Source organism: Sinocyclocheilus grahami, unplaced genomic scaffold, assembly GCF_001515645.1.
Source record: "Sinocyclocheilus grahami isolate Dianchi unplaced genomic scaffold, SAMN03320097.WGS_v1.1 scaffold237.1, whole genome shotgun sequence".
Lineage (NCBI taxonomy): Eukaryota > Metazoa > Chordata > Actinopteri > Cypriniformes > Cyprinidae > Sinocyclocheilus > Sinocyclocheilus grahami.
Genome location: NW_015505416.1, coordinates 157,832 through 172,375, shown reverse-complemented (window position 1 = coordinate 172,375; position 14,544 = coordinate 157,832). Strand labels below are relative to the sequence as shown.

Below are 14,544 nucleotides of genomic sequence, written 5' to 3'. Positions count from 1 at the left end.
TGTTTTATATATATTTTTGTTCTGTGTATATATATATATATATATATATATATATATATATATATATATTGTGTTTTGTCTGGTTACTTTAGCTTGTTGATTTCTAGTCTGAAATATGTGGGTTTCTTGAAGTTTTTATTTTTGCATTTTATATTTATTTTTATTAATTTAGTTTATTTTTTTAAGTTTATTTCTTTATATTTTTTTTTTCTTTTTGTCTGGTTACTTTGCCTTGTGAATTTCTAGCTGTGTGAAATATGCGTTGAATTTATTTATTTTTTAACTCCCTGAGTCACAGTTAGTTCCTGCAGGTGCTGCAGCTTGTGTGTCTGACAAAATGTTTTTCAAAGTGACGAACAAGGACAAGATATGCAAATGAAGTTGTAGAACGTTCCTAAAAGTTTCCCCACAAACCACCCAAGGCTGCATCTTTACGAATCCCCTATTCCCTGTGGAACTTGACTCAGAAGACACACTCCCACTGAAGCATACATTAAACACAGCATGTGTATATATACACACAGGCCTACACATACAAATACACACACTCTGAAGGCATCTTTTAGTTGCATTTGTCTCCTGTTGAGGCGTACATTTTCTGTCTTCATGTCTGTCTGTAATGTGCTTATGATTTCTCTGGTCAAACTTTAATTCCTTGCATCAATATAGTCTCATCTCCCCTTTTGGACTTTCTCTGACAGACAGCAAAACTTTTTAACGGCACTTCTCTGGTAACTCTACAGACTGACCTTGACGCTGGGAAAGTGCCTCCTCGTAAGCCCTTCAGTGCTTAAACACACTAATTTGCCATGTGTAGTCTGTCAGGACTAAATGACCTCAGCTCAGCCTCAGGTTAGACCTGCACCACGCTGATAGTCAGGAGGTCACGATGGCAGGACAGGAGATCTCTGCATCAGCAGACATTACTGCAGCACTGCCCCCCGGTGACTTGGTTCTCAGATGGTAAGGCAACATGAAACAGCATTCGTTTTAAATCATTCACTAAAAGATTTATGCTCACCATAAAATATTAAAATTAAAAATTAAAAAAGCCATGAAAATAACCAAGGACAACAGTTACATGTTTTTTTGTAATTATAGGAAAAAATTAGATTTTTGAAATATTTGAACTGAAGTAAATATAGTTAATATTATAATTTTTTTCACAACAAATAACATGTTTGGTCATATACTGCACAATTCAACATTCAACTAAAATAAATAAATAAATAAATTACTCTTTTATTTTTTTCAAACCATTTCACCTTTATTTTGCTATAGCTTTATACAATACAGATTGTTTTAAAAAAGATTCACAGTAATAAACAAGAAAATAACAGAATTAAAGATGCAAACTTCTTCAAATATGAGACACATTTGAATATTCCTGTAACGCTGGTTTCACACTGGATGCATAAGCAGAGCAGAGGCAGCACAGAAGCTGTGCGTATGCATAGCGGGAGCAGCTGAACCGCGGCTCGTGTACTGCAAATACAGACTAGTATCGTCAGCTCTAAAAGACAACAGTGTCATTATGCAGTTCAGTTTTGATTCAGTTCACAATCCAGTCAATTACAATCAAATCAAGCCCTGTCAAACATTTGTGGGAGGTGAAATATCCTTTTTCACACTGACATTTGTCATATTATGGACATAAAATGGTTGGTAAACAATATTCATGTTGACTTTAATAGAGACAGCTTAGTATATTGAGCATCCTTGCATCTCACTGAGTGATTTCTTTTTTCAAAACTGGCTTTTCTATTGATCTTGTTGAAACTATAAATGATTCCTGACTTCATTTGTCTGATGCATGAATAAAACTGTCTAGACTGAACAGAGAAAGGTGCAAGTTAAAGTGGGTCCAATGCTATGTTAAATTCAAATTCAGATTCAGTAAATAATCAGAGAGATGGAGAGAAGTTCCTCAGCTGAGAAGAGAGGCTCCACTTCACATTTAGAGCAGAATTGATCCCCATGTAATGGTGACAGGCCTGTCTGACAACATGCTATTAAAGATTTTAGCTTAGCGATACATATACTAGCAATGACTAGACAAAACATGTTATTGCCCAAACAACCCGCTGCAGGTGTTTCTCAACCCACAGTATGCGGCTGTGTTCTCTAAACTGGAATGAGATTTTATAATATGGAAAAAGACATTTTGGTCTGATTTTCTGTGTGTGTTTGTGTAAGTCGTTGGCTAATGATGTAGAACCATGTTGTGCTTTCACCTGTGGTAACGGAGAACTTTTCCTAGAACAAAAAGAATATAAAACAGAAATAAAAACAGTTGTCACTGAAATTTTAAAGCAGATTGTGAAAGTTTTCAGTAGTACTTAATCACAAAGGCAGTCAAGTAATAGACTAGCAGGTCTCTGCATGGCCAGAATGATGCTAACAATTTTGGATTATACAGTAGGCTATAGTGTTGTCAAAAGACCCGGTACTTTGGTACCAAGTCGGTACAAAAAAAATGAAAATGTTACGGTACCAGGTTTTTACGGTACCCGGTCAACCCGGTTCTTGATGCGCTATCAGAAAGGTGCGCAGATGCACTCTCTTCATAAAAGCACGTGGCGGTGGCGAAATCAAAAGGAGGAAACAGTTTTCCTAGAACAAAAAGAATATAAAACAGAAATAAAAACAGTTGTCACTGAAATTTTAAAGCAGATTGTGAAAGTTTTCAGTAGTACTTAATCACAAAGGCAGTCAAGTAATAGACTAGCAGGTCTCTGCATGGCCAGAATGATGCTAACAATTTTGGATTATACAGTAGGCTATAGTGTTGTCAAAAGACCCGGTACTTTGGTACCAAGTCGGTACAAAAAAAATGAAAATGTTACGGTACCAGGTTTTTACGGTACCCGGTCAACCCGGTTCTTGATGCGCTATCAGAAAGGTGCGCAGATGCACTCTCTTCATAAAAGCACGTGGCGACATCAAAACGAGGAAACACACCAAGCTAACAAAACACTTTAAAGACGCCCAGATCAAATGAAAGAGTTCAAGCAGGTAAGTTTAATTTCAATTTTTAATATTTGTGTTTCCCATACATTGATTTATTTGAGGCGGCCCGCCACAATATCAAAACTCACAGCCACAAATAGATTTTCCAAAAGGCTTTGACTTCGCTGAATAAACATGAGCACTGCACGTGTCAAAGTCTAAACCTGGTGTGGGTGTTTTTATATCACTGTATTTCTGAAGGAAACGACTGTCTTCAGAAAATGATGGATGTCATTTTCATTTCATCTTACCTGTAATGCCTGAGCAGTGTTTGTGAGCTGAGCACTGCTTTGTGTACAGCCTTACCGGGGAAACCTGATTTATCGCGCTCTACAAGCGCCTCCTGCTTGCAGAAAATGAATTCGCATATATATGCCACCACAAATAGAGTGCACGTTCTGGGGGAAACACTGCATATTATTCAATATGTTAATTTGAATGTCGGATTGAAATGAACGCTGTTATTAGAGTAGTTAATCGTTAGCATAAGCGTGGCTAATGCTAATATAATGAGCATATGAATGAAGTTTCTTTATTAACTATTTAATGCTCATATAACTTTTATAATGGTAAAAAAAACACAGGAGGACATGATGATATTTACTATTTTTACACACCAGAGGCTTTTAAATGAATTGTGAATCTAAAATATGTGTGTTAGAGAATGTACAAATGGTTAACATTGTTTGTGTCATATCAGTCAGAAGTTCTGGGCTTTTTTAATTTGTTTTAGCTAACTTAGTTGTTATTCTTGGCTGAATAGCTCTAGGTTTTCAAAAGCCCTTTAAAATTAAATATGTACACATTTTGGATTAAATGAAAGTAGTCAAAATGTTTAATTAGCATGTTTTTGTGTTTTGCTTTGGTACCGAAGTTGGTACAGAGAACTGTGGATTTTCACTGGTATTGGTACCGAATACTGACATTTTGGTACCGTGACAATACTAGTAGGCTATGTGAATGTTTTACATTAACATTAATGTGAATGGAAGCCCTTTAAAGTGAACTGAATCCACTTTCAATAGTATTTGAGACTTCAGTTGTTCTTTGTATTGTGGTCAGGCCAGTCATTTTGTTTTAATAATGGCTGGGTACTCTTATTTGGCTAGAAATGCTAAAATAGCTAGATTTAGTAGAAAAGATTGTGCTTGGCTAAATATGAATTGCTAGCTGAACAGGAGCATTAGAGCTAATCTGCAAAATTTGAAATAGGCCAAGTTTGCCAGACTCATGTAAACAAAAGTTTAGAATCAGAAAATGAAATTGCACTCTACAAATGCAAAAGCACATTTTCCTCAAATTACTAGTTTATACTAATAAAAGTGTGCCCTAATGTTTATACTGTAAAAACAAGGCTTTATTTGTGCTAGCACTGCTAGGCTTAACAAATCAAATGTGAAAGATGAAGATGGAATTCTTTCACTCTCTGTTCCTTTCTGTGTGTGAGTAAAACATGCACAGCAGCATTTTCCATCTGATAAATTAGCCTTTTTCTCAGATATGGCAGACAATTGAATGAAGGGGCTGGTTGTGTTGAGGCACATCTAATCTTCCTGCTATATGTGCTGCGTCTCCCTCAGGCCTTGTTGGCTGTTATTAAAATGTGCTTTTCCTTCAAGACAGGACCCGGACGTACTTACAGTCTCAGCTCGTTCCAGTCTCACTCAAATAGCCCTTCCAAAGCAGCAGACTATTTCCCTTCACTGCACATTGGCAATCATCTTGTATCCCAGTGTGCATTTGAAGCCAGAATAGAGGAGAAGAAGAGGGAAGGAATATTCTAGATTTATTGCTTTATTGTGACAGCATTATTGCCACTCGGCTCTCACTGTGTTTACCTGATGTTATTGTTTTGCTGTGATAAAGTAGCTTTTTATTTTCCTGTGGTTCAGTGTTTCATATAGTATATGATGAGTACTGGGAGAGAGAGGCGTACCGGTGGGAGGGTGTTTAGTGCTGAGTTATAGGCCCTGTAACTCAACCATGGAGCCATTTTGTTTAGAGAAATTGATACATGGTCTTGGGTACAGAGTGTCCAATTTTTCTAAAATAACAGACGAGTGCTGCTACAGTACCAGTAAAAGCATACTGCTTTCTTTGTAAGTCAAGAGGATTTAAAAAAAAAAGTAGCAGCCTCCAATGGCATGGCCATGGATCGCCTGTGGAATTCTGTGCATATATATATTCATGAATATAATGCATGTATTTTGCAAATTGCACATATTACATATTGAAAAATGGGAAATCTCTCCAAAATAGCAATAATGAAATGTTATAACTCTCTTATGGGTCAATAAAATGGCACTTTTTTTTTTCTCCAGATCTAATAATTTACAAAACAATACAAAAATATTGTAATTCATACATATGCATTTACGTGACTTAATAAATACCCAGAATATATAATATGTATAATAAAAGTTTATTTTATACAGTATTGAATATTGTTCATTATATAACAACTAATAATAATAATAATAGATCTATTGATTTAATGAAAAACATACACACACAACCAAATAATTTTATATTGTATATATATATATATATATATATATATATATATATATATATATATATATACTTTGTATAAAACATAACATCATAACATATTTCAGAGACCAAACAAGAATATAGAGATAAACAGATGTAAACTTGATTTTTCTCATTCAGTGCTGTGTCATATATTAGTTTTACTCTAGAATTAAAAACATAACCAGACAAGGTGCATCAAGGATTTCACTCTTTGTTTCATCCCTCCGGCTTATAAATCGCAACAACAACAGCAAATGCAATTTTTGATGCTTTATGATTATATGAATATTATGATTATTTAAAGATATTTACCCTATATATATATATATATATATATATATATTTATTAATTTTTTTTGTATAAATTGTACATTTTTAAACTGGAAAACATGGTATTACCATTTTCTGACACTTTTTTTCTGCCAGAAGTAACCCACAAAACATTTCATTATATTTCTAAATTATTCATTGTATTTGTATACAGTACTTCTTACCTTGAAAATGTTTAACAACTTAAAAAAAAAACAAGGATTTGTACTTATATGTATAAAGAAAAGGTATAAAGAAAATGTTTCCTTATTTTTATCTATGACACTCTTATTTGTCATTGACTTTTATACACAATATGTAAGTGCACAGATTTTGTATGAGTCCACAAAGCTATGTTAACCAAGGTATTAAGCTGTTACAACGAGCAGTTTATTAAACTATTCTGAAATATTTAACAAGCAGGAAAATGACAAGCCATTTCATAAATTCAATATCAGTTTGGTAATCAGATTTCATCTACACACAGTTCGTGAGAGTAAATCAAGATTTAAAATAGCTATACTCACATTTCAGAGGAGAGTCATCCCAGATAGCACACGTACGTCTGCAAGATGTCTGTTAAAGATCTCTTCATCTGGAAAGCATCTGCTGTGTACAAACATCTGATAGACGTCTTTAAGATGTCAGTTCTACATACTTGCCATGTACACACTACAGCTAAATTCGGGTGTCAGTTCACCTTTTACTGCTTAATAGCGTTCTGTACACACATAATTCACTAAAATATGGGAGTGACAACTGCATTCGTCAACCGCATTAACTTCCGAAAAATACAGGTAGTGACAACCGCATTTACAGAAATTCTGTGCAGTGTGTACTGAACCGGACTGAACAACTAGCTGTTAATGATGATGTCACGAGAAGCACGCCAATGTGCGTGTATTGTCAGGCGTTAAGTGTTTACCTCAGATCTGACAGCATGGTGGAGAGAGGGGTGTTGTGGACTGAGCAGTTGCGGTCAAGAGAGTGTAGGCTGTTCATTAACAACAGTTTAAAGAACAAAAATAGATTACGAACAAAACTATCCCGATGACGGCGATTTAATAACGTTTTGCTGATTTTCGCATGTCTTTGCAGTCTAATGTTTGTTTTGTCAACAGCAGCAAACACAAAACTAGCCAATCTGCGGGTCTCCATTCTCTCCGAGACGCCACAACGTTGCTATGGTTACCCCGCTGCCATTCATGGCAGTTTCAGGAGTTTCAGAATTTAAATGCGGTTGTCACTCCTGAAACTTGCAGTGTGTACGTGGCCACATTCTAAATCATAAGCATCTTAAAGGGGTGGTTGATTGCGATTTCACTTTTTTAACGTTAGTTAGTGTATAATGTTGCTGTTAGAGCATAAACAATATTTGAAAAGTTACGAAGCTGAAAGTTCAATGCAAACGGAGATATCGTCTTTTAAAATTCTGGCCGTTTAATGCCTACAAAAATGGCTGGTAGGGACTACAACAAGTTACTTCCCGGGTTTGTGACGTAACAAACCCAGATAAACCCCGCCCCCGGGAAAAGGCAGCAAAGGGGGCGAGGCCATGCTGCGCTGCTTTAGAGAAGAGGAAGAGAACACTAGAGGTGCACGTAAAAATCTATTCATATATGAATCGCGATTCTGTCTTCTAACGATTCTAATGGATTCACAAGTTTCAAAATCAATGTTTATCCCAAACCCTATATTAAAAGCTAACATAAGCAGTAGCATTTACAAATAACAGCATATCTAAAAGCATGAGACAACAACAAACAAAAAACATAGGCCTACCATTAAAAGGTGTGCTTGCACAGGTTCTGCACGATCCTCTTCAATAATATTCTCTGCTTCTCAATTGGGCTCAAACTGATAAGCGATATTAACGATGCCATTGTTTACAATACAATCGGAGCACATGCCGCTGAGGTGAGGAGGCGGTTTAGCCAATCACAACACACTGGGCTAGCTAACCAATCAGAGCTCATCGCCTATTTCTGAGGGCGGGGCTTCATAAAAACAGGAAATAATCAGCGCGTTTCTCAGAGAAGGGACAGAGCAGTGTGGAATAAGTGTAAATTATGTGAAAAAGAATGCGTTTTTTTTTTTTTAAATGAAGCATTAAAACATGTTAGACTGCACCCCATAAATACAATCAAACCTAGAAAAAAAAACAGTGAACCACCCCTTTAAAGACATTTTCTAAACTGTATATTTGACATCTGATTGGAAACGTCCTGTAGACATATTGCAGATGAGCAAGCACTCTAAAAAATATGTCTTGCAGATGTAAATGCAGACGGCAAATAGACGTCTCTGTGATGTACGTGAGCTACCAGGGATCTGTAGGAGGAACAGCAGGATCAGGTAGCCTGAGAGACTAAAGTATAGGGCACGGCGTCTTATTGAATGACTGCTTCAATTGAAAGTGACAGCAGGGAGGGAGGTAAAGGGGATTTGGAGGGAACAGAAAAACAGGGCATTGTGGGAGCACAAGGGTCATGACTGCCACAGGCGATGCCTCAGGGTTTCCACAGTCATTGACAAATCACCTGTTACTCGTGTGTCTTAGTCAACTCCATGAACAGACACACAGAGAAATGCTTATGTGTACATTACCGTTTGATTCTTTTGTTGCCAAATAGCTATTTAGTCATGCTGGTATGCACTCTAACAACCACTTTTCACCATCCAATTAATATTTGAGGATAAAATCAAGTCCTGTCACAAATGTATTTTATTAGATATCCTAAATAAAATCCAAAATACAAATACATTAAATTAGCAAGTAGAATGTGTTGCAAATAGTAGTTCATGTTGACTGCAAATATAAAGTGTGTGTGTGTGTGTGTGTGTGTGTACAGGGACAGGGTTATGGTGACAGCAGGGTTTTAATTACTGAAGGATGAATGTTTAACTCACTCACACTTCTCAATTGAATTTTGCCTGAGACAGAGAAGCCAATTGAAGCATATGAACTTGATCCCAAACAGGGAAGTTACATTAAACACTCAGTGGGAATTTGCCTTCTCTCGGCTGAACACTGAACTGTGAATGTGTGTGAGGGATGGGGGCTTTGAAATGACGTATATAAAGCTCAGTATCTAGCACAGCTTGCATAATTGTTGTTTAATTCCTTCAGGCTCACAGCAATATCTCATTTATACTATCACCTTAAGGTTTAGTGTGCTTTATTGACATGACAAATGATTTGTATAATTCGTATATCTAAAACGTTTGCAGTTTCGTTGCGGAGAAGGAAAACGAGATAATAATGTACATAGAAAAACAGGGCATTGTTGTAGCACAATGGTCATGACTGCCACAGGCGATGCCTCAGGGTTTCCACAGTCATTGACAAATCACCTGTTACTCATGTGTCTTAGTCAACTCCATGAACAGACACACAGAGAAATGCTTATGTGTACATTACCGTTTGATTCTTTTGTTGCCAAATAGCTATTTAGTCATGCTAGTATGCACTCTAACAACCACTTTTCACCATCCAATTAATATTTGAGGATAAAATCAAGTCCTGTCACAAATGTATTTTATTAGATATCCTAAATAAAATCCAAAATACAAATACATTAAATTAGCAAGTAGAATGTGTTGCAAATAGTAGTTCATGTTGACTGCAAATATAAAGTGTGTGTGTGTGTGTGTGTGTGTGTACAGGGACAGGGTTATGGTGACAGCAGGGTTTTAATTACTGAAGGATGAATGTTTAACTCACTCACACTTCTCAATTGAATTTTGCCTGAGACAGAGAAGCCAATTGAAGCATATGAACTTGATCCCAAACAGGGAAGTTACATTAAACACTCAGTGGGAATTTGCCTTCTCTCGGCTGAACACTGAACTGTGAATGTGTGTGAGGGATGGGGGCTTTGAAATGACGTATATAAAGCTCAGTATCTAGCACAGCTTGCATAATTGTTGTTTAATTCCTTCAGGCTCACAGCAATATCTCATTTATACTATCACCTTAAGGTTTAGTGTGCTTTATTGACATGACAAATGATTTGTATAATTCGTATATCTAAAACGTTTGCAGTTTCGTTGCGGAGAAGGAAAACGAGATAATAATGTACATAGAATTTTCTTTGTTTTTTACATTTTTGTAGATTGATTTCCCGCCAAAAAGGACTCAACCTGTCGCATGAGTTTAGGGGCAGATTTATCTGGCCAATAGCAGATGAGGGGAGTATTCAGGAAACCTGTTTGAAAACAGTATTTTGCAGTTCTGCTAGTGATGACAAGTCTGATTCTTTTCCGGGAACTTGCTCTGTCATACAGTTCATTTCAGTGAACTGATTCAAATAACCGATTCAACAGTTTATGTAATTATGCAACGATGTCACGTATACTAATATTAAAGCATCAAATAATGATGTGAAACATGGATGTTTTACATGTCTAAAGCATATGAAGTGAATAACCTAGTCTTAATCAACTCACCCTTTTGCCTAAACCATAAGAAACCATGACAAAACCGCATATTGAAAAAATCAATTTAAAATCAGTTATATTTGCATTACTATTAACATTATGTTGCATTAACGTTAACATAATAAACAAAACAATATAAGGACTACTTTGTGTTCCCTGTGAAAATAAATCTGTGACATGTCAAGGAATTGGATACTTGGAGAACGTGGTTCGATTGTAATGCAGATTGTGAATGCAAACCGTGCCAGGCTTACTTCATTTTGACATTTGTGTAATTGCAAATAATTATGCCTGTTACAGTTACCATACAAAACTAATGTATTTTCATGGCACAGAGGAGATGATGACAGTACTTCTCTAAATTTTGAATAATTTAGTTTTCCACATACATTTCTCAGATTTTACCAGACCACACTGCCGTACATGAAAGTGAAAATGTTATGACAAAATAAATGAATAAATATTTATCATTCTATATATAAATTTAGTAAATACTATATATTATTGTATTTACAATTTCGTATATATTCTGCATTAATTAAATATGTTGAATATTAAATGTTGTATTCAATAATATTCAGCATTATAAATACTATATATTATTGTATTTACAATTTATTCTACATTAATGATATATTATTATTATTATTATTATTATCTAATTTGAATATAATAATAATAATAAATTATTATTTAATTAATTAAATACTACTGCTACTAATAGTATTATATTAATATTAAATAAACTTATTTTACTAACTTCTACAAACTTATAAAATTAATATTAAATACTAAATAAATAAATTAATAATAATAATTACAGTGATAAATTAATTATAGTTATTACTATTATTATTAGTAGTAGTAGTAGTAATATAGCATCTTCAATAATAATAATAATAATTTTTTTGAACGTACATTTACATCGTAAGACTATGTTCATGGTTTCATGATAATACCATGGTATTCTTTGAAGTACCTTTGAGTAGCTTGTAAATACCATGGTAAATGGTAACCTTTTTGTACCATGGAATTACAATGATCTTTGTACGTAAAGATAACTTTTAATTAAGACATTGTGTGCCGTTTTTCAATCTCTCACTTTATTTATAAAACAACTTCACAACAACTAGTATGATAGTTAATATTTTGGAGACATTTTCAGAAATATTATCATTTTGCAGTTATAAAATTGCCATCTATGTTCAGTTTCAAACTTTTATTTCTAATCTTAGATGTTTCTTTCCCAATTTGATGAATTTGCAGAAATGTTTCTCTTTAAAATTGTGCGGACTCTGGTTTCTGGGATTCCTAGTTGCGGCGATTACAGTTGCAACTGCACATAGCAGTTCAAGCTCCTGTGCCCTCCTTCAATTAGACCTAATGTCAACAGCTCACTGTAGCTGGCTGCCAGAGTTCCCTCATTTTGAAGAGCCGTGGGAGTGGGTGATATCCACACTTCTCTCCAAGAACCCCCAAGCTATCCTCAGCCTGAATGAGGACTTTGGAGTCCTGCAGGTTAGAGAGCTGGAGCTCATTTCAAGACATCTCTACTTGGACAGTATAGTTGGCAGCCTTCTGACACAGATATAGCCACCCACACACTCATACGATCAGTTATTTACCACTAAAGTTCAGTCCCTGAAGCAGGCAGTAGTAATAAGCGGCACTGCAGGTGTAGCGGTCTGAACAGGGGGAAATAAATTAGTGTTTATCCTCCCCATTTCTGCCACTGAGGGACAGCTGAAAGTTATCAGCTTTCCAGAGCTCTCCACAAACTGTCAGAGTTGTAGTCAGAGCATGGGCTAAAGTACTATTTCACTTAAAAATGAAACCCGTTTTTCACCTTCATGTTATTCCTAAGCCATATAACATTCTTTATTTTGTAGAACACAAAAGACAGTATTTTTGAAGAATGTTTCAGCTGTTTTTATCCATATAATGAAAGTCAGTGGTGTTCAGAACAACTTTGGAGGCCATTCATTAAATGAAAAAAGATGAGCGAGTTCCTTCCATCATGTGTGCGGTGACCTTCGAGAAGTTGTTAATTCATCATCTTTCACGAATCACATGCTCCTCTTTGTCAGCTGTTATGCATGTGAAGAATGTAGACTGCTATTAATTATGGCTCATCTCTTACTTTAGCATGTCACATTGTGTCAGTGTTATTGATATATTTTGCACTAGAAGCCCAGAACAATTTTCCTCAGCAATCCTATAGATTAATGATTGTGCAGTTGCTTGGTGACTAGCAGGACAGCCCGTAATATACCACAGATTGTGAGTGGATTTCATTGGAGCGATACAGGGCATCTCATACTGTGTGTGCATATTTGGTTTGCTGTACACACAAAGTGTTGAGTGTCTCTCCATATGCTTGTCTTGAGTAAATTACCTCAGGTTTTGGCCAGAATTGTCATTTAGAATCACAAATGTCTCTACTTTGCTACAATGCCACTCCAAACAGGCTTCAAACCAGCATCATCTGGCTTGGGAGGCAGGTGCGCTAACAAGGACGCAAAAGACCAGAGCGTCAGTTTCTTGTGTGCCTTTCCTGAGACTGTGAGGGTAAGGTTTACCTGCACAGGTCCTATCTGGCCTCTGTGACACTCACCCACCTAAACCTTTCCCCCACCCGGGTCACGGCACCAATGTAACTGGTCCTACTCTCTCTGCTCCAAGGGGTATTGGAGGCGGGTGCGCTAACAAGGATGCTAAAGTCCACAGCGTCATTTTCTAGTGTGCCTCTTGAGTTCCCGAGAGTAAGGTTTTCCTGCAAAGGACTCATCTGGCCTCCATTACACTCCCCCCACCCCCAAACCTCACTCCCATCCGGGTCACGGCACCATTATAACACTGAATGCTGAAAACCACAGCCTCTGTTGTCAGTCATTCACTCAGTCAGTTTTATTAAGATTTATTAAATGCTGACATGCGAACTGAGATCCTTTAAATTATGTCTAGCTTGAAGCTTTACAAGCTACAGTTTCAAAGTAGCTTCCCCAACACTGGTGTGTCCCCTGCTTGCGTGAGTTTAATTCTTGACCCCTTCTTCTCAGAGGAGAGTGCAACCATTGAGCTGCAACAATGTAGAACATGGAGGGGTATGTAGAAACAAGGTCAACATAAGATACTACTGATACCACAACAATACAAGAGCTAAGAGTGACAGAAAGTGCAAGAAAGAGAAATGTCAAGCTAGTAAAGGGAGACAGACATACAAAGGGGGGTGGATATGGAGGTTGGTGGGTTGACCGAATGTTGGGTTTGCTGTCAGAAAGGTCTGCCAGCATATATTCCCCTTTCACCCTTCCTCTTGTATATGCTATAAATTAAGCCCAAGTAAGTTTAAGTGTGTCCTGGTAAGTGTCTATTTGCCTTTTTCCACTGATCAAACTGCAGGCTCAGACATAATTGGGTCTGTTTGTCTTTGCTTCACTGAGCATGAGCCAGTTAATTGGTCTACTGTACATCCTTGGAGGCTCATCGATTGGCCAGTCCAGTTATCCAGTTATAGGGCCTGTGGATTTGCTCAAAGCCAGGGGGTTTAATATCAACCCAGAGTTCTGAGCACTCTCCCTAACCCACCAGATGCCCTACGTTTGGCACCATATTCACAGCTCAGAATGAAGGTCAAGACTGCTGCATGTGTGTGGCTGTAATTACAGGTATGCCAGGCCTGAGGCATGATGGGGAAAGGCTGGTTTCTAAGTAACAATGCTTTATCCTGGTCTGGTGTGAGGCGATAGGAGGGATGAAAGCTGAATTTGTTTTGAGATCTCACATCAAAGTGTATGTCTATCAGCCAATCTTGGCTTAGAAAGATCAAGTGGTTCCTCCCACACCATCATGCAGACAAAACTCCAGCTGGACCTCAACAACTAGACTGAGATTAAAGATCTAACTGCTCAAACAGAACACAGTGTTTGAAATATGAGGATGTGATGTATGCAAAAATACATCAAATGATTGTATGCTTCATTTATCTTCTCTTTTTTTCTTTCTCCAGGGCAGGACCGCAGTGAAGCAGCTCTGATAAAGCGTTTTAAGGGGGATGGCCTTCGCTACAAGGCCAAGCTCATTGGGATAGATGAGGTCACTGCCGCAAGAGGAGACAAACTCTGTCAGGACTCAATGATGAATCTCAAGGTGTGTGGTATTGTGGCATAGTGGTTAGTGGTATAGTGGTTGCTTACTATATGTTACAATATGTTTTATGTACTGTATGTTTTATATATATATATATATATA

At 36.7% G+C, this 14,544-nt stretch overlaps 1 protein-coding gene across 5 annotated transcripts in view; it reads left to right on the top strand.

Moving 5' to 3' along the window:
• Nucleotides 1-14,544, top strand: part of LOC107597792 (disabled homolog 1-like) — a 171,127-nt gene that overhangs the window by 98,785 nt on the left and 57,798 nt on the right. For all 5 annotated transcript variants that reach the window (XM_016288976.1, XM_016288974.1, XM_016288972.1 and 2 more), the window contains exon 3: nt 14,303-14,442. In XM_016288976.1, the coding sequence (XP_016144462.1) occupies nt 14,303-14,442 (140 nt within the window). The remainder of the gene's footprint in view (nt 1-14,302; nt 14,443-14,544) is intronic.